Genomic DNA, 23,818 nt, shown 5'->3' with positions numbered 1-23,818 from the left:
TACTATGTTCTTGATGTTTCTGCGTACTGACTTTTCTTATCTGAAACCTGCAGGATCCAGAAAATACAGACGAATCTCCTCTGCGAGGCCAGAAGAGTAACGTTTCAGACAGGTAAGTCTTTCGAATGAAGTAAAACTATTAAAATAAATAGTATGGATAATTTATTCTTATATTTTCAGCTCTGTCCTAATATGGTACGCAAATAACAGAAGCACGGGTCTATTGGAATGCAGCTCCACCTGCAGGAAGAGCTGCTAAACCGCTTCCACACAAGTACTAAGACAAGAGAACTGAAGCTTCCAGGTGTAAGGGCTAAAAATGTCATACATGAAAAATTTTTTCTAGCTGTGAGAAACCTTACTTCCAGTCCTTTTGAGCATCTTTTTTTTCAGAGTATGTTCTTATCTCTGAAAAAACCCAACAGCAATCGCATACTGATAACAGTATTTTTCAGTAGCTATATTTGCAAACAATACTCCAGACAAAATGCTACTACAACTCCTTGAACTTATGACCCTCAGAGTTCAGATTAATTCTTGAAAGTAGTTGCTCAAGAAAGTTAAAAGTGATCAAAAATAGATTAAACACAAAATCTTGGTATGGTTCAGATTATCAAAGCTTCTGCCACTTCAACTAACATTGTTTTACAGGTCACAGAAATGTGCAGAATGTGAAAGCTGCAGAAGAGAAAATCAACAGTCTGAGTCAGGCAGCTGGAATAATGAAGATGATGTTGTGCCCCACAGGATTCCTGTTCTACCTAGAAGTAATCATGAAAAGATTTGTCTTGTTTCTTCAACAGTATAGCCCAGCACCTCCATATATGTACATTGAGGATGACACTAGTCCCTTGTATACAAGCTAAGGATTTGCTCTTTCAGTCTCAAAGACCAGGGTACTCAAGACACAGTCTTTACCACTGATGCACAGGAAGGCCATCCAAACCTTTGTACCTCTAAAAGGAGACATACATCCGGAGGTCTCTCCTCTCTGTCTTTCTGTTCCCATACAACTTCCCAAAAAAAAGTAAATTAAACACTTAAAATGCAGAATGAAGGGTCAAATTCTCTCTCAAGACTTTGTTCCCAGAATCACTGAATTTCACCCCCCATGACAATTTCATTAAAACCTCTAGAAATGATGTGCTTAAGCATGTACTGAAGCACTTTCACAGCTCAGGTGCCAAAGCCCCTCTGACACCAGAAGAGTTTACAAAAAGAATCTGCCTAATTGTTCCTTTATGAAAAGTATGCTCCTTCTGCTCCAAATGAGAATAATTTGTGAAAGGAATCATACTGAGGATGCTGCAGTATCTCACAGATTCTGTGAAGTGCAGGTGGCTCTCTCTCCCTGCTTCTTCTCACCCTGTGGAACCAATGAATTGCTGATGGCTCTTATCAGAAATAAAACACGGTTATCTCCCTCACATTACCAAGCCTTGCTGGCCAGCAAACAGAAAATGATAACCCATCTACCATCTACTACCTGCTCAGAGTTTGGGGTTTTTTAATTCCACTTGATCTGAAAGGAGAGGTGTATGGAAAAGAGTGTGCTCTGTCTGGAGTGGGCATCTTTCTTCACTGGCACTCTCAAGTAGATAATAGGAGCCTCTTTGCGGGTTAGAGAATGGAATGTAAACAGAAAGTGTCTTAGAAGCTCAGGCAAGGCAAGGGCAAGTTGTAGCCCAGACAAAAACACAGGAAGCACAACTCTATTGTAACAGAAATTAGTTAAGAGCAGCAATGATATCTTACAAGAGGAAAGCAGAGCATTGCTTCTTGTCTTCACCCTGCAACAAGCCTGTGGAACATATAATCAGCTTTTCTTTCAGACAGCTGGCATGGTATCCTTTGCAAAGAGTAGCCTATGACTAAAAAACCCAAATTCCGTAATTCCTCTGCCTCAAACCATTATTTTTTACATAACAAGCTACTGTTTTTATTTAACATGGGAACAAAAGTTTTTCAGTTTCTCCAGCAGAGTAGTGATATTTCTGGAGATGCAATGTTTATCCATTTTCTTAATCTGTCAAGTACTGGATCAGAACACATATTTCAGGATGAGCTAAGTAGTAAAACTGAATCCTGCCTTTGGTGCATCAAAGATAGTTCATATCTTGTTCTTGAAGGGGAGTGTGAGGTAAGATGAAAAGAAAAATAAATTTGCTTACTTTAGGAAGGAAGAATTTGCCGTAGCTACTCCTAGCAGTGGGGTGTGGCAATACTCATTGTCATGGAAGTGCTGGAAACATGAAGATGATTCCCTGTGAAGATGTGGCCAGAGTCTCCTATACCAGTATAAACTAGCATTAAAGCCTACAATTCTGCAAGAACAGTTTATTTAGAACAGACTGTATTTAGAAACTCTGTGAGGCAATAACTTGCAGTAGTTGGATCTGCTTCCAAATAACATGAAATGTGGTGCTGGTTGTATCCATGATGCTGACTTATTCTTCTTTCTGCTGTGAACATAAGTAAGATGAAAATATTTTCTTCCATTTTCTCACATTTCACTTCCACAATATAAGCAGCAAAATATATATACATACTGCAGCTCCCTAGTTTTTAAAGCCAAGATTTTGCACTATGAACAATAGTAATTACAAGCTTCTTGGTTTTTTATTGTTGTGTTTTGGTTATTTTGTTTGCTTTTTTTTGTTGTTGTTGATACATAGACAGAACCTTTGCTTCTGGAGATGAACTGACTCAGTTAATTAACTTGAAACCATCACAGAGCGGAGTAGATCCAAGGATGGGCATAACAGGTCTTATTCAAGGCCTTCAGCTGCAGATTGAGAATCAAGAGGTGCTAAAGGAGTTTATGGTAAAGTGTGATTACTTTTTAAGAACTAACAATTCAGCACAGCTAAGAAAGTGACTTTTAATAGCCTTCTGGATACTGGATGGGAGTTCAACTTGTATATCTTTACTGAATCCTTTTTCACTGACAATTATTCCTGCCAAAATGGGGTTTCTACTCTGCTGTTTGGGTGATAGTACAGCATTTGGATCTCTCTCTTTCCACGCATGTCAGCCTCATACCATTCCCAGTTCAAAGATATTGCCCATGTAGAATGAAAACAAATAATGTCAAATTCATAATGCAGATTAGGAATCACTTTTTCCTAGACTGACTTCTTCCTATTACCCCCTTAGCTTTGCTGAACATCTGCCTAAGGGCTATCCTAGGGGCTGCACCTAAGCAGGAAATCCATGCTGCTAGGGATTCACTGGTGTAGAAACAGTTGAAACAAAAATGTTCCAAACAATGCTCCCATTACCCATAGAACTCATTGCCACAAGATGCTGTTAAGGACAGGGACTTAGTGAAATTACAAAAAAAAATGTACATAGATAATGAAAACATCTGATTGCACATAAATCATGAAAAAAAGTAACATTAGGAAGGCTTATAAAATCTCTTGTTTCAGAACATAAATAGAGTATGCAGTTATCATCAAATTCCCAAAAACCAGATTATTTCATAATTCTTCAACATAGTACTGCATTTTCCTTTAAAGGACATGCTCGTTACCAGTGAAATGGATTGCTGCCACTTTTCAATAGTAATTGCAATGTTATCAGTTTCTTCCACTTGCCTTTATATCTCTGACTTTCTGGGTACAAAATCCCACAGGCTCAAGTGTATACGATTTGCTGACTTTCCCTGAAGGCTCAAGGGCATGTATTCATTTTCATTCATTCCATTGCATTACTGATGTAGGTATACCTTACTAGGAGCTGAGTCACACAGCTGCACAGAAAGCCTAAAGATCTAATAAGCAAAGTGCCAGTTACCAAAGCCAGTGGATATTTTATCTGAGTAAAAGCTGTAGTAACTGATTAAAGTGTTCAAGAACTGTCACATGTACTTCGGTTCATATAAATGTATAGTGGCAGAATGTGATGGCTGAGCATTGTGCAATGCATAGCAAATAGGTAGAAGAATAAAAAAATGTCAAGATAACCCAAAACTGTAAATGAAATGAACTTGCACATTCCTACTTCTGACTACACTGCATTCCATTCCCCTAAATCTGCTGTGAAGTACTTAATGGCTGTATGATTTGCACTTAATATCACTGGGGCTGCTCCCTATATTCATCACTTTCTCCATCACTGAAAAGTATTCACTGTCATTACTGCACTGTTAATAGTGCAATAGTTAGTGCTTTAGTCAGTGTCTTATCAATCATAAATGCCAATATTTGGCCAAGACAGTATTTCAAACACCTATAATACAGCAACATACAACGGGGTCTTGTGTTGACAGGGTCTGAGGATGAGGGTTGGAAATATCACTTGAAAACTTCAGAAATATTATGCAGGCTGAAGAAAATACAAAGCAACTTTAATTCCTTGCCTAGAATTTTTGAGAATAATGTATGATTCTCTTCTGTAATAGGTCTATTTCCCAGTATTGGGTCATATACAGTTTGCTCACACTGACACTATAAAAGTTGTCCGTTGAGGATGTGAACAACATGGATTGACTATTTCTTTTTGATCTAGGCTTTAGAACATGTGAAACCAACAGATGACTGCAGAACTGGCAAAGCACCAGAAAACCAGAATAAAAACAGATACCGAGATATCCTTCCATGTAAGTATGCACAGAAATGAGAACATACATTTGGTGAACAAAGTCATCAGAGAAACAGGAGAAAACTTTCTGGACCCCTGATGTCTTTCTAAACTGCAGCAGCAGGACAACACACGCAAAAATTTGTAGCACCTCTATATATCAGTATGCAGTACAAATATTCTTAGAGGTTTTCCTGATTTATAACACCAATATCCAGTGACAGTGTTCCTATGCAATACATGAAAAGCAGCATTGGGTACACTACTTTGGAACACTGCAAAACAATTCTGTGGTAATTAGAAGGCTTTTCACAGTGTTACACAAGTAACTTAAGAGAAATAAAGCTGCAATGAACCATACAATATATCCGTGGGAATTCCTACTGGCAGTGATTAGTATTAGTGCTACTAGTCAAATATATTCCAGAATCCAGAGGCATACTTTTCTGGAGAGACTGACATTTCCTATATCCTGAGATGGTAGAACTCTTTCAGATCCACAGCTGAAATAGCGTCTTTCTGTTTCTGTACAGATGATAAGACACGAGTTCCTCTGGGAGAAAAGAATGGCTACATTAATGCAAGTTACATTAGAATGAATGTTGGAGAAGAGGAACATTTTTATATTATAACCCAAGGGCCTCTGCCATCCACTATGGCTGATTTCTGGCAAATGGTCTGGGAGAGTGAATCGGATGTAATTGCCATGATGACAAAAGAAGTGGAGCTAGGGCAAGTGAAATGTCATCAATACTGGCCTGAACCTCCCCATGACTGTAAAGACCTGGCTAATTTCTATCTCAAGCTACACAGTTACCAGATTCTGGAGTACTTCATAATTAGAAAAATACAAATGATCAACAAGCAGGTAAGTTAAGTTGACTTAATATTTTCATAAATGATGGAATCAATTATGTAGTTTACGTGAGTAGATACAAGTAGTATTGTTTGCTTCTTCCATAACGTGTGCTCTGTACTTTTTAAGGATGTAAAAATCTGAATAACAGGCTTGAAATTAGGGTTAATGAGATGCTTCTTTTTTGCTCATTGTACAAGCAATGAATCCAATATTACCTATATTTGGAGAAGAACTTCCAAAAACGAGACCTCTAATAGTCACAGAACAGGTGTGTTCTGTGTTTTGCAGAATAACTTACTGTTCTCATCAAATCACATCCACGCCAGAATGGATTCATAGTCTGTAATGGTGGTTGGATGGAAACAGGGGGAAAAGGTGGCTTTCATCCTAGAATTTAGAACAAATGATACTTTTTTGTTCATGAAAAGACACAAACACACATGAAACTACCAATCTAGCAGCGATTTTTTGGGAACTTAATAAATACAGAATCCAGGTGGAAGAACATAGAAAACAGGGTAGGTATAAGTCCATCAGTCTTGTTTCAATATTAAGTAAAGCTTTGCAAAAATTTCTTCAGGACATATTATTTAGTGGCATAATTAAAAAACCTGTGCCAGACTAAACTTGGTGCCTTTTCCATCAAGATAACAATTTCTCTATTTGAAGAAATTCACCTTATGTCACTGAGTGTGAAGCATTGTAAAGCATTTGATACGAGTCTTCCCAAAAGACTATCAAAATGGCAAGATAGAACACCATATGTTATTGCTTCAATGAACATGTTAACTTTGCTGTGTTTGTACTGAACTAGTAGCAAACTACCACAGAAAGCCACAGGTCTACTTCAGCAGAAATCCATACTTATGTTCAAATTCTTCTGATAGTAAAAATCCAGATAGTTAGCATTCAGATTTTAACGTGGCTTTGTGAGCTGGCAACAAGAAATGTTGATCCAGGGCAATTCAATTAATATTACTCTTTATTTTATCTACATTTCATTTATTCTTGTAAGCACTTTTAGTTGATTTGCATATTGATTATTTAATCACAAGTTATTCTTTCATATCTGATAGCCATTTACAATTTTACTGTTGTGGCTCTCATATTACTATTCTTCTATTAGTAAGGCTTGGTTCAGCTACAAAAACAGTTTTAGCAAACAGCAATGCAATGTTCAAATTTAACAAACATTTTTGTTTTTTTCTTTCTAACCAACAAATAAGATAAACACATTCTTTCAAGGCAACAGATTAACTTCAGTGTCTTGTCAAAGTCATATGAAGTAAATTTCCTATGCCTGCGTCTTCTGAGTGCATTTCTTGAAACCTAAAGAAACCTGAATGGAGTCAAGTATGAAAAGCTAAAGAATTGTAAACAAACAATTTTAAGAATGAGGCTGAAGGAAAATTTTTAGTGGAATTCCCTGAAAATTGGTTTTAGGATGGATCATTTTTAACCTTTCTGGTGTCTCTCTTCCAGACAGAAGAAAAGCGCATTATAAGTCATTTGCAATTTACCACTTGGCCAGACCACAATATTCCAAAACTGGCTGAGCAGCTTGTAAAATTTATTTGTTACATGAGAAAAGCTCACAGGACAGGACCAATTGTTGCTCACTGCAGCACTGGCATTGGAAGAAGTGGAGTTTTGCTGTGTGTTGAAATTCTTCTCAGCTATATAGAAAAAGATTTATGTGTAAGTATCAAAAGGAACATTGTTAAGTATCACAGACTGGCGTGGATGTCAACAATGTGGTGGGGGCATCTTAGAACAGAATAATTACTATAAGAATTCACCCGAACAAAATGGAATAAACCCAGCTTTCATTGTTTTAAACAACAAAGATAATAACTACAAATATACTATTTCTAAAAGAACTGCCACAGCTTCCCCATCTAAATATGCTTAAATCTTTCTTTATAACTTGCATGTCAACCAAATAAAAACTGTTCTCTTCTGATAGTTCAACATCAAGCAAATAGTGAGAGATTTGCGAGATCAGCGTTTTGGCATGATCCAAACTAAGGTAAGTTCTAAATATGCAACTAGATTGTTATTTTTTTAAAAGCCTGAATTAGTGGTACTGCTCCACTGCTTTGATAAATCTGGGGCTTAAAATATAATTTTAGTGCTCTCATTTGAGGAAAGTAACAGCCTTCCAAGCAAGTGGTGTTTGGTTTTAAATATGAAAGCCCGTTCCTTACTAAATAAGTGAATAAAAGCAAAGCAGCAATATAGGACAGGTACCAGACCCCCCCGCACCCCCCCTTTCCTTTTCTAAAGCAAGAAGAAAAGCAAGTATCACAGAACCAGTGATATACTATAAACCCTACCCTGCAAAATTACAGCCTTCGGTTGAATTCTTGCTATTGCTGAGTTATCATCACCAGGTAAACCCTTCTACTCCTGAGCTAAACCCACTCCTGAAAAGATTTTTTCACACAGAAAAAAAAGATGCAGCTAACTCACCTTAGAGAAAACAATTGGTAGAATAAAAGCAAGAGAAGACTAAAAGAAGTTCTTCCTATAGGCAAATATTTTAGCACATGCTTTGATATATTTTTCTTCAGGGTAATGACTGAGCATGTGACTAAAATTAAGCAAACATATAACCTACACTGCCTTAAATGAGAATTGAGCACATGCTTAAAATACAGTGTTCCTGTACTTTTACCAGAGATGGAACAAAAAGAACAAGGATTCTCTTAAATATGTTTTTGTATCCATATTACAAAGATGCTGATGTTATAAACATATAACATATACCATATAAACATGTAACATATAAATTCAGCTAGTCCATCCTTCTTTGTCTAGAATTTATGTTGAATGTAACCAGGTGTTTCACACTGCTGTCTCCGCATACAGGACGAGTATTTATTCTGTTATGAAGTTGTGCTGGAAGTCCTTCAGATCCTCCGAGCAGTGGATTCCTACTGAATATGATTCCTACCATATGACTCTTGCTGTTGCTATTCCACTTGGACTCCAGGGACCACTCAGCAACTACTTTAATCTTTAAAGATGTCAAGCCAGCACAGACAAGTGTTATATTACATGGTTTTTTAGATTACCCTGATTTCAAAGTCATTTAAAAACCTTGCTTAACATGTCCTGTATAAGTCATTTATTTCTTGGCTCAAAGTATGAAGAAACAGCCAGCCAGCACTGCAACACTGCTGTGGTAAATTGCCATGGAGAATTTTTGTTTTCTGTGTTAATAACATATTAATTGTTAGGAATATATTTTGGGACTGTAGCAAGGATATAGCAGCCTTTGGAATTAGCTTTGCAATCCAGAGGGCAGCTTTAAAGATCCAAGATTCTGTTGGCGTTGGTGGAAGATTAGTTGTCCCTCATCTACTGTTGTGCACTATTGGCTTCTGGGCTGCAAATCAATGTTTACTCCAGCAGTTATGCTTTTGCATAGAAGGACTCAATTTGGTTACCTTTGGTTGCTTGAACAACGTAGAACCATTTCCAGTCATCACTCCAGCCCATGAGTTTATACCACTATCACTAGACATCTTAAATCAAGAAACTGACAGAAAAAATAGGATGCCTTTAAACCCTGGTTCTCTTCAAAGGAAGAGCATTCTAATAATTGGATGGAATATTAATTTTTTCCAGCAATATGAACAGATGTTGATAGCCTCAGTATCTTCATTCTACATCCATATAAGAAGGAATGCAATACTAAGCCAAGTGAAGCAACTGTGTGTGCATTGTGGTACATACGTACATTTCATCTTCCCCTAATTGTTTCCATTGATTAACTATCTTCTCATTCTTACCTAGGGTCTGGATCTATGGGTAGTCCTGCTGGTTTCAGTAGGGGCTGAATCAGGTCTTTAAATTAAAGAACTCTCTGTACAGTTTATTTCTCTTGTAAAAAGTGTTTCTGTTCATGTGGGTGGATTTGAGCAGAAATCCGCTGTTCAAGTTGTAAGATTGTATTTGTTTCCATAGTTCTACTTCTAAGTCCTTATCTAGAAGGTGAGATATGGAAGTGATTAGATGTGCATTGGAAGTGTAACTTGTAAACATAGGAAACTGAAACAATCTAACTGAATTGTACATATTTTTAAAACTTACTTGGTTTCTGGAAAAGAGAAAATATTAAGAGGCATTGGGTATAAAACTACAGTAGAAGCAAGAAAATAAAATACCTATTTACTTTCATTACAAATAAGAGGTTTATAATTCAGAAAGAATGGTGTATTAAATAAAAATTTAAAGTATGGCTTTTAGAAAAAGCCACTGTAATACAATTATAATTAAGGCCAAGGCCCATTTTTTCTTTGTGCCCTCCAATAGTCTGGAGGCAGGAAAATATAGAAATGCAATTCATTATGTGAGCCAGATGCTAATTTCAAATGTATTGATAAAGTTCCAGAGCAATGCTAAATAAATCCAGGTGCAACCCTGGATTCATATTGATATAAACATAAACAGAATTCAATGTTTTGTCTTAAATTCATTGAATTTGGTCCTTCCTCAAAGCATTATTCTTCATACATTCTTCATTTAATATCTTTACGTTGCATATAAAGGACCGTTTGCACAATTTCGTCAAATGTCATCAGCCGTTTTTTTTCCTAAATTTGTTACCTTCATTTGGTATTTGGCCTTTGACTTTAATTACTACACGTGTACTACTAGGCAATCAATTCATTACACTGTAATAAATGCACAATTAATCTTTTGTATCACAGTAATTTAGTAAGCTTCTTACTGAAAATATTCCTGTACTTTATGCAAAGGTGTTTTTTCTGTGGTTTAGAACAAGTATTCTGGATTCAAAAGACAATCCTCACAGCATTATTTGTGCATCATTTTTGCAGCTGTTTGACAGATGTGTTTGCTGTTTGACATAATTTTCTCATGTTTTACAGAGGTATTAAAAAGATTTCTGAAAACAATCTGCTTAATTTCAATTTCTTTTATAAAAAAGAAACTGCAATACCTAACTATTAGCCTATAAGAGCTCTAGGGAAAAATATTTTATTCATAGGGGCTTGTCTTTAAACTTCCTCTAAAGGCACATTTTATGATAATGTATAGTGGAATGTGGCCACATCCAGAAGCTGATAAGCATTTCCCCATACACACAGCACAACTGAGAGTCCCACTTCTGTGTTCTTTATACATGCAAAACCCCCGGAGATAGAGGCTCACCGATATGCATTCATTTGGAACAAAAGATAACCCAATCTTTAAAGAGCTCACACTACTTGACAAGTCAGGATAAACTGAAAAGAAAGGAAAATCTATTGTCCCATTTCATTCATAAGGGGAAGTGAGGCAGTGGTTGGTGATTTGTCCAAGGTCTACAGAGTTTTGGAAAAGTTGGGAACTAAACACAGATGATAAAATCTCTGATTCTTTGCCTACACACAAAACTATCTTTCCTCAGTCAGAAAAGATAACCAGACTACTCTGGATGATTTCTGATGAGATATTATTTAGTATATAAAGTGCTCTGACTGGAATTTGTACACATTCTAATATGCAAGAGATGCTTTATGGCAGAGAACCTCAGTTAGTGCCTACGGTCACACTTCTTACTTCAGAAGTGGTATTGAGATCACCCTTTGTGCTCTACCATCTAGCTGCCAATCAGGATGAACCGCAGTGCAAATGTGAACAAAAAGGTTCATTGAAGACAGTGCCTGCCATAACAAGCACGCAAAACAAGCAGGCATATGCTAGTCCTCAGATTCATAGTGTAGCACAAAACCTTGTCAGTCATACTCTGTGTTCAGACAGTAGCTCTGTCCACAGAACAGCACAACTTGTAATCATACTTTGGAGAAGTAGATGTTTTACCCGCACTGAGACTCCTGTTAAGCTTTTTTGTTTCTACCATTTTATCTCCATTTAAAAGCAAGTATAGCAAGGACAACCACTGCATAGCTGTAAGGTTACAAAATCATGTGTGTAGGGGAAAACGGGTGTCCCCATTTTTCTATTAACATCTTCATTGAGCTCCATTGACTCAGAAGTGCTTCATGCTGATGTCTCTGTGTACTCTAGTACCCTGTCTGCAATGGAAAAGATACCTGAAAATATCCACACATGCCAAAATGGGTGTTATTGTCTACAAGAGCATTGTCAGATTTAAATACTTGACTTTAAAAAGTAGCAACTTGTCCTAATATAATCATGCTTCCTTTAAATTTTCTTAGAAAGCCTGAGAGATGAGTCAGTAATTTTTTTCTGTATTTTCAGTTGAAGGTTATGGCCCCCCTGAACAACAGGCCCTTCTGCGATGAAATACAGCAACTGCAAAGAGGGCCCGTCCGGCCAAAGAGCAGCAATCACCGCCATCTAGGGGCAAATCATGACTGCGACGTGGCTAACCGCAACCGGTCGCTCCTGCCTTCGGCACAGACCCACTCCGTGTCTCTTAGCTGGAGAGTAAACACAGCCAGATAAATGTAACAGAGGGCTTGTAGGCAGATCCCACTCACTAACTGAAATTATGCCACTGTGACTTCTTGCCTATACCTACAAGTGCAGCAAGAAGCTCTCACAGGAACATCCTTTTTACTGGATAATAGAATGGAATTGTTTTCTTGTGAAAAAATAATACAATGGTTCAAATAACCAGAATGAGGCAACCCTTCCACAGACAGGGTCTGCATAATGTGTTGCACCCAGACTGGACGCTTGTTTGATGCTGCACAAGTCAGAGATCTCAACATCTGAAGGGATGTGAGTTTATCTATACTACTCTCTCTTCCTTTACAGCATTAGCAGTAATAAATAACACTTTAAATGACACTTTGCATAATCTGAGTGTTTTACTTATTGGAATTACACAGGAACAGCAACTCCAGGTGCAAAACATTCAGTTACTAGTGAAGGACAATGGTATTTCTCACAGCTGTTAAATCACAAAGCTGGACTCAACATGAAGATTGCCTGCTTACTGCTTGCAAACTGACTAAATATTATTGTAATACTAGAAAAAGTAGAAGCTGGTTGAGCTCTTTACACTGAAAAGAGAGCTTGCCCTTGCAGGCTAAGCAGACTGAGAGTCCACTATTAGATGAATCTTTTAAATGTCCAGTAATGTGTGTGATGGAAGGGCACAGCACTTACAAAGATAGGTGGTTTGCACATAATCTTGTACAGGTTTAGCTCTGTAGGGTTAGAAATAAGCTTGTGAAACCACAAAAGTGTTCTGTAGTGCCATACTGATATAATTGTTTCTGTCTTGATCACTCACTTTGTGCACACCAGGAATAACAGAACCTCATACTTCATTCATGCTTCTCCAGGCCCAATAGCATGGAGCAACTAACACTGGATCACAGAACCACAACACAGAATAGTTGAGATTGGAAGGAAGCTCTGGGAACCATCCAGTATAAACCCTCCAACTCCCAGCAGTGTCACCTTGAGCTCAGGACTGTGTTCATGTGGATTTTGGGTATCTCCAAGATCAACACTCCTTCACCTGTCTAGGCAACCTGTTCTGATATTTGACCATCCTCAGCGTAAAAAAGTTTTTTTCTGATGTTTAAACGAAATTCCTGGATTGTAGTTTGTGTCCTTAGCATCTTGTCCTGTCTTTGGATACCACTAAGAGGAACCTGTTTCTGCTTCTTTACCTCTTTACTCCCTCCTATTTAGGAATTTATACCTATTGATAAGATCCCCCTGAGCATTCTCTTCTCCATGAGTTTCTCCAACAGCCAAAACCCTCTCAGCTTCTCCTTATACAACAGATATTTCTTAATTCCAATTTCTTAATCATCACAGTGGCCTCAATATGCAAGTACTGGTTCAGAGAGATTGTAAGATTCCATCCAACAGCTACATCCAACAATCTACTGCAATTTGTAAGTATAGTTTTTTGGTGCCTATTGACAAGTGATAGTTGCTGTTTTAATACCACTGAAGGACTGATCAAGGCCTGAGAAACCAACACAGAAGATTAAGAAGATGTAGAGTATGGAGCATCTCTTGGATGTCAGTCTGAAAGATCTGCCTGCGGTCATCTCAAGTTTTTTACTTAGTCTTAACTGTTCAGTGTCCTCCCATATGAAGTAGGTGGCTGTTCAGAATTCACTGCCTTTTCTGCACAGCACCAGTTACACATTCACGCCTGAGGGACAGTGAACTTTTTGCAATCCTGTTCTGAATTATACAGCTATTTAGCTTTCTCATTAAACTATTCAGAAACAAAACCCCAAAAAGCAGTTAAAATGCCTGAGAGCAGTACCTCCCCAACCAGGCGACAGACACAATGGGGACTATACAGTAGCTGTCCAGCATCCCAGCTCATTACACAACCTAGCAATTAACTGAAGTTGCCTGTGCTCCCTCCCCTCCCTGCATTTGTTCTCTTGAGAGATGACAATCCCTTCTTCTCCTTCCTGTTCAACACTCTTGGAAAGACATGCCAGTGACTGTGGGCTTTCCTTTCCCATCACACTGCTGTAAAAAGCTTCTAACTACTTCCATTACCACTTCCTTCATGGCTGAAGCAGATTTATTCCAGGCAAGGCACCAGTTGTAGTACCTCTTGGCTCATTCAGTACACCTACCAACAGTTCCCAAGGCAGAAAAGACATGCTGTGAGCTTGCTTAATGCCAGCACCTTTGGATGAGTGACAAGGACACTATAAGAAATAATGAACATTAGAGAAATGTAGCTATAGCAACACAAGCATTCACAAAGTAAATCCCCACCACGAGAGCAAGGAAACTGCTGTTATTGTATTTGTAAAAGTGCTGATAAAGCAGGAGCTTGTGTTACAACATCAGGAGAAAGCATGCCTGGCCTGCAGTCTTGCCACAAGTGGTAACACATGCAAAAGCACCCCTATACCAGACAGAAACTTAGCTCACACACTTTCAGAAATGTCGGATGAAACAACAGATCCAAATCTGAGTCTTCGTAAGAAAATCCCAAACTTGCCCCAGCTCTTTATTTTACTGCTCCAGATTTTACTGCAGGTTTAGCACCATGTCATCAAAGGAACCATCCTGATGATACTTTCATGCTGATCAGGAGGCTGCCATTGTTCCAGAAGCAGGAACTGAACCTTGGTCTCTCATTAACCTATGCTGCTTCCACCCTTTTTTATCCACTGAAAGCAGGCAAAACTTGTAGCTGAGTATTCAACAGGAACACAGACAATGCTTTCTGACTTTTTTTTAATCCAAAGCTGAAACAATTCAGTAACTCTTGGGGAATTTTGACTTTCACTTGGTATAAGAAATAAAAAGTTAGTTTATTTAATTTGGAATAGCACTACAACTCCTGTGTTCCTCTCTTCATCATATCTATAGTTAATTTTAGGACAAGTTCCTTAACAGTATCATGCCTCCATTTCCTTGTCTACTGCTTTGCTGTCTTAAAGATGAATGAGTCACAAGTAATGCTTGGGAAGTGTTGAGTGAGTACTCAAATAAAAGACAATGCAAAACATGAAATATTCTTCATGCTTGCACTTTACAGTTACCACACATTCTCCTTCACCTCTATTTGTGAGTTAGGACACACGTAGCATATATCTATCTCTATTATTAGGAAATTAGCGCTGAGTCATTAAGGGAAACATTTCACTAAGGTAAAGAGTAGGGTTCTGCTTATGTTTTATTTGAAAACTGAGTAGAAACAGAGGGGTTATTTCACAGCTAGAAATTCTGCTAGTATCACCTAACTTGAGTCACTTAGCATGGACTCAGCATCATTCCTTTTGCTTGACAGCAATTTTAGATCAAAAGATCTAAAACTGTTCCATAGACAGAATCCAGACAAAGCCTGGAATGCCAGCAGCACTGGGATGACCACACCTCTCAGCTCAATACAGATACCCAACTCCTTCAGAGCGACATTGCTCTAGGCAAGAGCATCTCCTTCCAGAGCACTCCATGCCAGCTCCTGCTGAGATTTTCAATGACATAGGGATTTCTCCACCTATTCCTCCTCTCATCAACATTTTAGATCCCTTGCTAAGAGCTGGGTGGCTGCTGGGTTATGCTCTTCTGCTAGACTTTGTCAGTGGCCCAGAAGGTTCAATTATTCTAGGAGTCCTCCTGGGATTTACATAACACTGCTTTGAGCTCTATCAAAGCATCTGATGAAACTCAGTTAATTCCTTGGAGTTCTGAGAAGAACACAAATTAAACTGGGAACACAAACAACAAGTCTTTTTAAAATATCCAATCAAAAAAACTTCTCTTTCCTTCTCCTTTGTCAACAGTTCTCCCCTCTTAGTTGTTCCCTTAATAGCGCAAAATGTTTACACACCTCACTTCTGATTGTGCACCTTGACTTCCAGTTTTTTGTAAAGCCTTTGAGAATTCAAAGCGCAGCTAGGCTACCTCCAGGTGGTCAGGACTTCACCGATCAGGCAAACTGAAGTGATCACAGCCTTGGACAGGAAGAAAAACTGTTATCAAAGCTGCTGCTCTCTGTAGCTTCAGTCTAACTTGCCTCAAAATCATTACATGGCACATATGGGGGTAGCTATGTTCTCTCCATAGCTTCCAGCCAGAGGCTTTACACGTGTTCAATTCCCTTCACGGTTTCCCTCCAAAATGCCAGCACTTGTCTTCCTGTCCAGCTGTTCTTTGAACACTGATTGGGATGTGGCTGATCTGCTTTTAATTCTCAATTATTTCTTCAACAGCTGAGTGCACCAAGCCTGTATATTGCAATTGTCTTAACTTCTGGAAGAGGTAGAATATAGTCTCTCCGAATTCATCTCATATCACAAATACACAAGATGTGTACTGGTATGTGAGAAAGCAGGCAAGATTGGGTAGGGCATCTGCTTTAGTGTGGATGCATTCACCTGCCATGGGAGCAGGCTGATAATGGACACAGGCTGCCAACAAATTAGGTAGGAAATGGGGCTAGCAGGGAGAATTCCCACCCTTCTTTAACTTCTTGTAGTAATGTTCTTTCTTCCTTTGTTCTCACCTTCTGCTAAATCACAGAATAATCTACACTAAAATCAGACATCAGTTCAATCCTCAAGACACACTAACGTGTGCGTTTGCATGTGAGTGTATGTAGGTAACACTGCTTTCTACAGAACAGAATAAAAAGCATTCAATCAAGTGTCCTTTTACAGCTAGCAGAGACTTTGTGCGTGCAGATTTTACCTTCTTTCCTGCCTGGGCAGGAGAATCTTTCTGACCCAAAAGATGTCATGTGTATAGCATAGCATTGAACAAGACTTTCTGTGCATGGACTACCACTGTGTCATAATAGTTCCATGAACTCCTCATTGTCAGCAGAACTGCATCCTGCTCCAGTGCTGGTCAGACAAGCTAAAATAATGACCTTACCCAACTCTAAACTCCAAAGACTCCATTTAGTCTACCATGTTAAAGGCCTAAGGTCTACCCAGCTAGCTTTAGGTTCATGCCCTGTGCTCACCATGCCCATGCAAACACCCACTCACTAGACCAGCTAGTCTAGTGGGACAGATGTGACAATGGCCTGTCAGAGGGGGAAATCACCCAGCAAGGATATGTGTGATGGACCCACTGGAGTGAATTAGGTCACCTCATGCTGTCACACACAATAGGAACAGAGCTCGTACAATGGCAAGCAGCCTCATATAGGAAGGTTTGTGGACAACTGGTTCTGCTAAAAAGGTTATCAGCAGTGATACTACACATCACGACATCCCTGCGGAGATGAACTGGCACATGGAGGCAGATGTCTGAGCAGCTCAAGGCACACAACCGGAATCCTCAGAAGAACAAATTTTCTCCTAAGTAGCTAAGAGGGCATCTGCTTTGGACTTGATAGGCTGAAAATCCACCCTACATTGTATTCTAACCTAACTCTTTCTTACCAAAGGATGAAGATAAATAAGCTCCAGCAACAGGCTGCAATTGTTTAAACTTTAAATTTAGTGGGCTTTAAGGTCCCATTTCAGCATCCTTCAATATGTATCCACATTCTGGACTCCCAGTTGCAGCTAGATCTATGGTGTAGCCTTCATAACTGCTCCTGAAAACTTTGACCATCATTTTACTCATTCCCTCCTAAACTCATTCTTTCTCATTATAAATCCTAAAAAGGGAGGAAGAAGAAAAGGAGATTGATTAATAACATTTCAGGCTTTTCTCTCTTTATCAAAAGACCTCACAAAACCTCTGGCAAATGCAGGCAATGCTCTGTTTTTCAGGGGAAATACTGTTCCAATATCTAAAAGACACTGGGAGAAAATCTTGCTGGTTATTTGCTCCATCTTGTGAAGGAAGCTGCAGAAATGCTGTGCACAGCAAGATCTATGAAGTACACTTGCAAAGATGAGAGGAAAGGCAATAGTGCTTACCTTTATGGGATTTAAAAGATCCAGAAAAAAAGGGAAAACCGATTCACATACATATTCACTCAGATAAAATATGATAATTAATTTGAACTTCATGCAACACCCTTCCTCTTTCCTTATCAGAATTAGCCTGAATATAACTTTAACTTCACTACCTTTACCTTCACTCAAGTTTTGTGCCCATCACCAGACCCACACCTCATCCTAACTCTGGGCACACAATCTACTGGTCAGTGGGTCATGGAACAAGCCCACAATGGTACATTCCAGGCTAAGGTATTATATGGGCTTTTTGCAAATTTCAACATGATAGAGACTAGTTATATCATAGGGGCCTAGAGTTGCATGATGAGCAATTGCAACCTGCATAATTTGGGTTTTATACTGATATTCTGACCAGACTGATAAAAAGAAGGCATTTACATTCCTGCAAAAATCCAATGACAAATTCCTTGTGTTTCAGCTCTGTTATGTCCCACTAGCATTTCAAGCCACTGATCTCTGAACTATACAGTGTTCAGCATGTATCATTATAACATCATGTTTAGATTTTGTACTCTTGTGATTCTGAGCATAAAATCTATAAACTTTTGTTGCTTGTTTTGGGGGGATTCTTTTTAAAATTTGTTTTTATAAATTATTTTGCACTCATCACAAAAGGCTTGTGATCCTTCCAGTTCCCACCAGATGTCACCAAGCTCTCAAGGATCTCTCCAGTTAGGGCAGTAGAAGCCTCCTGGTTGAGTGCCAGTCACGTACAGTATCTTTCCCTTTTAAAGAGAACGGGGTAAGGAGCTGAGTCTTTCCTTGTCAGTGGATAAAACGCTGCTGAATCACCAGCGGGCCAAAGCTGCTATGATTTCACTGCTGTTGAACTGTTTTATCTGAAAGGAGTCAATCTCCTTTCACTTACTACTAGGGAATGACAGCATCACAGTTCTGCTCTCCTCTACCTGAAATACGTCAGAGCAGGAAGCAGATACAATAAAATGCACAACAAACAAGCTTGTGTTCCTGCCTTCCAGGCTACATATTCAGATGAAGTGGCCTGCCTGAAACTGCACAGGGAGTACTGAATTAAACTGGGCACTGAAGCCAGCTTTCCATACCCATTTTGAAAAACATTTGCCAGTAAGCATTTTGCTTTCCTAAGCAGTGGTTCTCTTCTGATTTTTACTGAGTGCTGAGCATTGTCGTGTCCTGAACAGTATAAATGCCTGAGGTCTCACTACTCAAATATGTCTGTTCCCCAAGAATGAGCCAGCTTGCCAAGAGGCTCTCCTCAATGCATCCCAATTGGCAGAATCACACTCTCAAGGCTCTGCCATCAGAGGAAATGTTTAGACTCAAAGAGATTAAATGCACAGACTAAGTAAGATGAATAGAAGTTGACAAATATCCAAGATGTATTTTTGAGAATGAAGAGGCTGAGCTGAAAATGAATGGATTTTAATGAGAGAAGGAAAGGAAATTCACCATGAATTGCAGACATCTATTGTCCTGAAAGGACATTGTTCCCCATGGCCCCAGAACAAACACGAAAGGAACACATTTCATGAGGTATTGTTGGGCCTGGCTTGACTATGGCAGCTTGGGCTTGTATTGAACTTTTCATGGAGGGCTTCAAATAATTTCACTTCTGAGAGCATTATTTATGGGCTTTTTACCGACACATAAGTACACATTGAGAGAAAATGACTTGGTCTTACAGTGAACAACTCCCAGAGCTGGGAAAGTGAATCCTGATCAGTATCAATGAACCTCTGCCCTAGTGCCTTATTTCTGCAACCTTGCTCATATGGGAACTTGGCAGTTGGTTTTTTTGCGCCAGCTATCAAAAATGACATTTTACTGAAGCAGCCATTGTCCATAAGAACAGAGGAGCCTGTCTGTCCTTTGTAGCTGGGAGTAGATTACACATGGCTCCCTACAGAGTACACAGCAGCCAAGGGAATGCAGAAGAACAAACACTGTTTGGCCACATTTGCTGGTGCCCTGACAAGTTGTCAACAGTGTCAGGGTGATTCAGCTCAGGAGATAGTCTCATGTGTTATTCCTGTGACTCAGAGGGTAGCCCTAGTCAGTCTTGTGTCCTGCCTGCTTCAGCTATCAGTGTTATGTTCTCCTCCTGGCCTATCAAAATAGCTTTCAATCTAAACTGGAATATCCTCTGTTTAAGGTGTGAGCTGCCTCTAAGAGTTGTGTGTATCTTTTGAGAAGTTCATGACTGCAGATGGAACACACACAAACTATTCACCACTTCATGATTACATGGCCCCAGTTCTGATTCCTGAGAAGGAGAGGGGAAATACAATTCCAACCTGGGCTTTTTCTCCAATGTTTTTTCCTACATCAAGTAAATTGATCTATACAGTTATCACAAACGCCCTGTCTTCTGGGAACTTTTTCCTCAGTTAGGACAATGACTAAAAATAATACCTTTCTGTTTCCAATGCTTTATTTTCTGACAGAATAGTAATTTCTCTTCTTGCCACAAACATCTTGCTTTGACAAGTACACAGAAACAACCAAGAGTTAAAAGGCAAGGTGGACATTGTAACACATTGTCATCTAGTACAGAATCAAGCCACCCTTCCTTTCTGCCTCCCATCAGCATTCATTGTCGTGACAAACCCTACTTACACACGTGATTCTGGGATTAGAAGCACAAACCTCTGCCATTTACAGAACATTGCTTTTCTCCTTCACTACAGGCAGACATGATCACAACTGACACAATGCCTTTGCTCACACACCAGCCAGCCTTGTTCAGTTTGTGGTGCAGCCCATGCTACTGAATGTCCACTGCTTCTGGTACCCAGTGTAGCTAGACAGTGATTCTAATAGCTGGCAGCTCTTTTGCAGCTGCCTGAGCTGCAGTCAGGTACATGACCATAACGTTGCTATGAACTTGAAAGGCCATCTGAACATTTTGCTTTTTATTTGTTTTGTAACTGGGAAATTTTCCAGCTTTGATGCTATTGTAAGGAATTCAAGCCATAAAGCAGAAGGGTAGCACGACTCTGATCTGCTGAACACTAACTTCCAATCTAAAAGGCCCATATTTTACTTCTGACTCTTTTTTTGATCCATTTGCCTTCTCAATATTGTTCTACTTCTCATCTGTTAATTATAGCTCATCATTTTTTTCCCAATTAAAAAAAAACAGAGGAAGGGAAAAGAATGAAAAAATATTAACAATGAATTTCAAAATGAATCTGAAAAGCCAAAACCTCTTTGCTTTCCTGAAATCTAGACAAAACTGTAGAGGCCCCCAGGAACCATTCCTGTTTCCAAGTACTTCAATAAGCAATTTGACCCAGAGATTACTTTAATTCTTCTTTAAAAAAGATTCCTTAGAGGTCAACTTATCTTGAACGGTCCTGCTGTAATGAAGTATTAATGGAGAGAAATCAATTTCCAATATCACTGTCATACCATGCTGTCAGAAATAAGTGCACCTACCTACCATGGCCCTGGTTTAGTAACTTTAGTCCTGCTATAGGGAGGCAGCCCTACCTGTTGCCTGGCCCTACCACAAAGCAGAACAGCACAGGTCATCCTGAGATAGCACACAGAAATATCTGACTCCTTAGTTGCATCAATGGTCCTTGCTTGCTTGTGTGTACTTCCTTTACAAAGAAATGTCTCACAGCAGTTGATCGTAGAAATTTCCTTGTAGTGAAGATTTGTGGTTTCTCCCAGTCATGTACTCCCTTCAGGCCTAGTTGCATTCCAGTCTGAGTTTAAAAAATTGCTAATGGAAAATACTTCCACACCCAGTGGCTAATTACTTTCTCCCTCAGAAGAAAACTCTTGTGTTTGTTATGGATTCACTACTCTTAAGTGTTAGTTTCAAGGCATAACAAAGGCCTAAAAGGGACAAAGGAGATCCTGTAGTACCTATAGCATTGTTCTTATGCTTTTGCCTTCTAAACCCTACTTTTAAGTAACCGATAACTAGGATTTAAACCCCAGTTTTTTGTCCTGTTGATTCATGTCTGCAAATCTGGACCATGAAAAATGTATTAGTGATATTCACTGAACTTTCTATAATTCCCTGTGCACCCTATAGGTGTACAGGTTTAGCATTGCTGACATCAAATGCCTGAAAATAAGAGAGGCCTTTCTTCAAAACTTTGAAATTCATTAAAATATAAGTATTTTTTAATATATACAGTAGTATTGCAGTTGTTTGAAATTATATGTTCAGATTTTATTCCTCGGCCACAAGTGTTTTTTACTTCATAAGCAGATGATTCCATGACCCAGTTTTTCAAGGGGAAAAAAGAAAAAAAAAGTCAAAATACTTCTCTTTAAAGCACAAGACTTAGTGATGCTGACAATTCCTACATGGTTCCAAATGAAACTGCACATAGGCTACAGGGAGTAGGAAGTTTCTTGCTGGCACCCAAAAGTTCAGAGGATCTACTCTTCTTCATGTCCCATCACCACCAAAAAGGAAAAAGATATGAATACAAATAAAAACTGTGATGATGTTCCTGAAGGAAACGTATCAGGTTAGCAGGTAGGAAAGGGGCCTTGGTGTTCTTTGGAAGGTTCCTCAGTTTCCAATATGAGAGCCCCTGGGTGTCATACAAACTCCAATATCAACACAGCAATGGTGACCATCTAAAATGCACAGTACAGCCTGGAAAGCCACATTTAGATCCACAGTTAGGGGTGATATACATTTAGGGAAACTACTCTGATCCTTCTCATTCCCTCACTGGGCTTTGAGATATTTAAGAGCCAGAATCTTATGGACCTCATCTCTGTCCAAATTTTGGTTCAGCTTCCTCTTCCAGCACAAAACAAAGCATAATGAGCTTTAACAGTCCCTCAGTTGCCCATCTTGTCTGAAAGAAGGTCACTCCAACTGGAGCATCTGGCAAAGCTAAAAGTAGCAGTACAGTATTATGAGTGTGAAAGGCAGCGCTGAGAAATTAAGTCATTTGGTTCCCAAGCACAGCTGGCTGCCTTCATGTCCCTGAGAGGACTCAGGCTTGGGGGAGGGGTATAAATTGCATGTTTCAAACTGTCCTTATTAACTAGACATTTCATTTAAATTGTACTTAGCACCTGCCTCCAATTACCTGACTTCAAGGCCCATGCGTGACAGAAGCTGGAGCTCTGATTAAATCCATGCTTTGTACTAGTGAGCCATTAAGCCAAATCAAGGCTCACCGCTCCTTTGAAGGAGATCGTTTGTCTTCATTAAAAGTGTCCATCCTTGATTGCCCTGACAGGAGCTTCTCCCTGAAAGATAATAAGGTCTGTTATTGTTGAGAGGTAAAATAATGTATTGCAGCCCTCTAGAGAGTGATTTGTATTTATTAATGTTCTCACAAATTAGTGTACCCTGATTAACCTGTGACTGTGACAGGCAGCAGGGTGTGCTGCTCATCACGGCCTTTCACACTGGCCACTGTCTCTCCTCAGACCATTAAGGGGTAACAGCACATAAGAAAGTGGCCTCCTGCCCTTTAATGATAACTTGGGTCCGCCAGGGAGTGATGGACAAAGCCTTAGCCAGGTTGTGAAAACCCAACTAACCGCATCTTTGATCAGGTCCTAATCTTTGGTCCAGGAACAGAAGACTACACAAACATTAACATCTTTGATATTAATATGACTGTAATACTATATATTCAAACCAGTGTCTTATCCTTCTCATCCACAGATTTTCAAGTGTTTTACAAAGGAGGTCCAACTTCAGTGGTGAGGAAAGGGAAAAGAAGGAAATTCATCAACTTTCTCACGATTGCATGAGAAGCCAGGAAAAAAAATGCAGGTGCAGAATTCACGGTTTTTGAACCACTAGCCGTGCCATTTGGCACATTGAAAACTCTACAAATCCTAATACACTGCTCTTTTGACAACCAAAATCAAACTAGAATCAGTGTTCTTCTACAACGACATCATAAGCAAACCTTCTCCAGAAGTCCTGTGCACAGTTGACAGGAAACATGCAGGAGACTTAAAAGTAGTTAAATAGCTGCAATTCCTACTGCAGTGAGACTGGAAGCCCATCTCTGGGCTCAGCCCTGAGTCTCTT

At 39.2% G+C, this 23,818-nt stretch overlaps 2 protein-coding genes across 5 annotated transcripts in view; one reads left to right on the top strand and one right to left on the bottom strand.

Moving 5' to 3' along the window:
• Positions 1 to 8,956, top strand: part of FRMPD2 (FERM and PDZ domain containing 2) — a 69,928-nt gene extending 60,972 nt beyond the window's left edge. Inside the window, 8 exon segments of the mRNA XM_017725974.1 lie at positions 54 to 112; positions 652 to 767; positions 2,676 to 2,824; positions 4,513 to 4,603; positions 5,118 to 5,452; positions 6,926 to 7,141; positions 7,410 to 7,472; positions 8,315 to 8,956. Coding sequence (XP_017581463.1) covers positions 54 to 112; positions 652 to 767; positions 2,676 to 2,824; positions 4,513 to 4,603; positions 5,118 to 5,452; positions 6,926 to 7,141; positions 7,410 to 7,472; positions 8,315 to 8,386 — 1,101 coding nt within the window. The 3' untranslated portion in view covers positions 8,387 to 8,956.
• The window catches only part of MAPK8 (mitogen-activated protein kinase 8), a 182,172-nt gene that overhangs the window by 114,550 nt on the left and 43,804 nt on the right, over positions 1 to 23,818 (bottom strand). The window lies entirely within an intron of this gene.

The sequence above is a fragment of the Corvus brachyrhynchos genome, unplaced genomic scaffold, assembly GCF_000691975.1.
Source record: "Corvus brachyrhynchos isolate BGI_N302 unplaced genomic scaffold, ASM69197v1 scaffold61, whole genome shotgun sequence".
NCBI classification, from domain to species: domain Eukaryota; kingdom Metazoa; phylum Chordata; class Aves; order Passeriformes; family Corvidae; genus Corvus; species Corvus brachyrhynchos.
The sequence above is the reverse complement of the archived record's forward strand: the minus strand, read 5'-3'. Positions and strand labels throughout refer to the sequence as shown.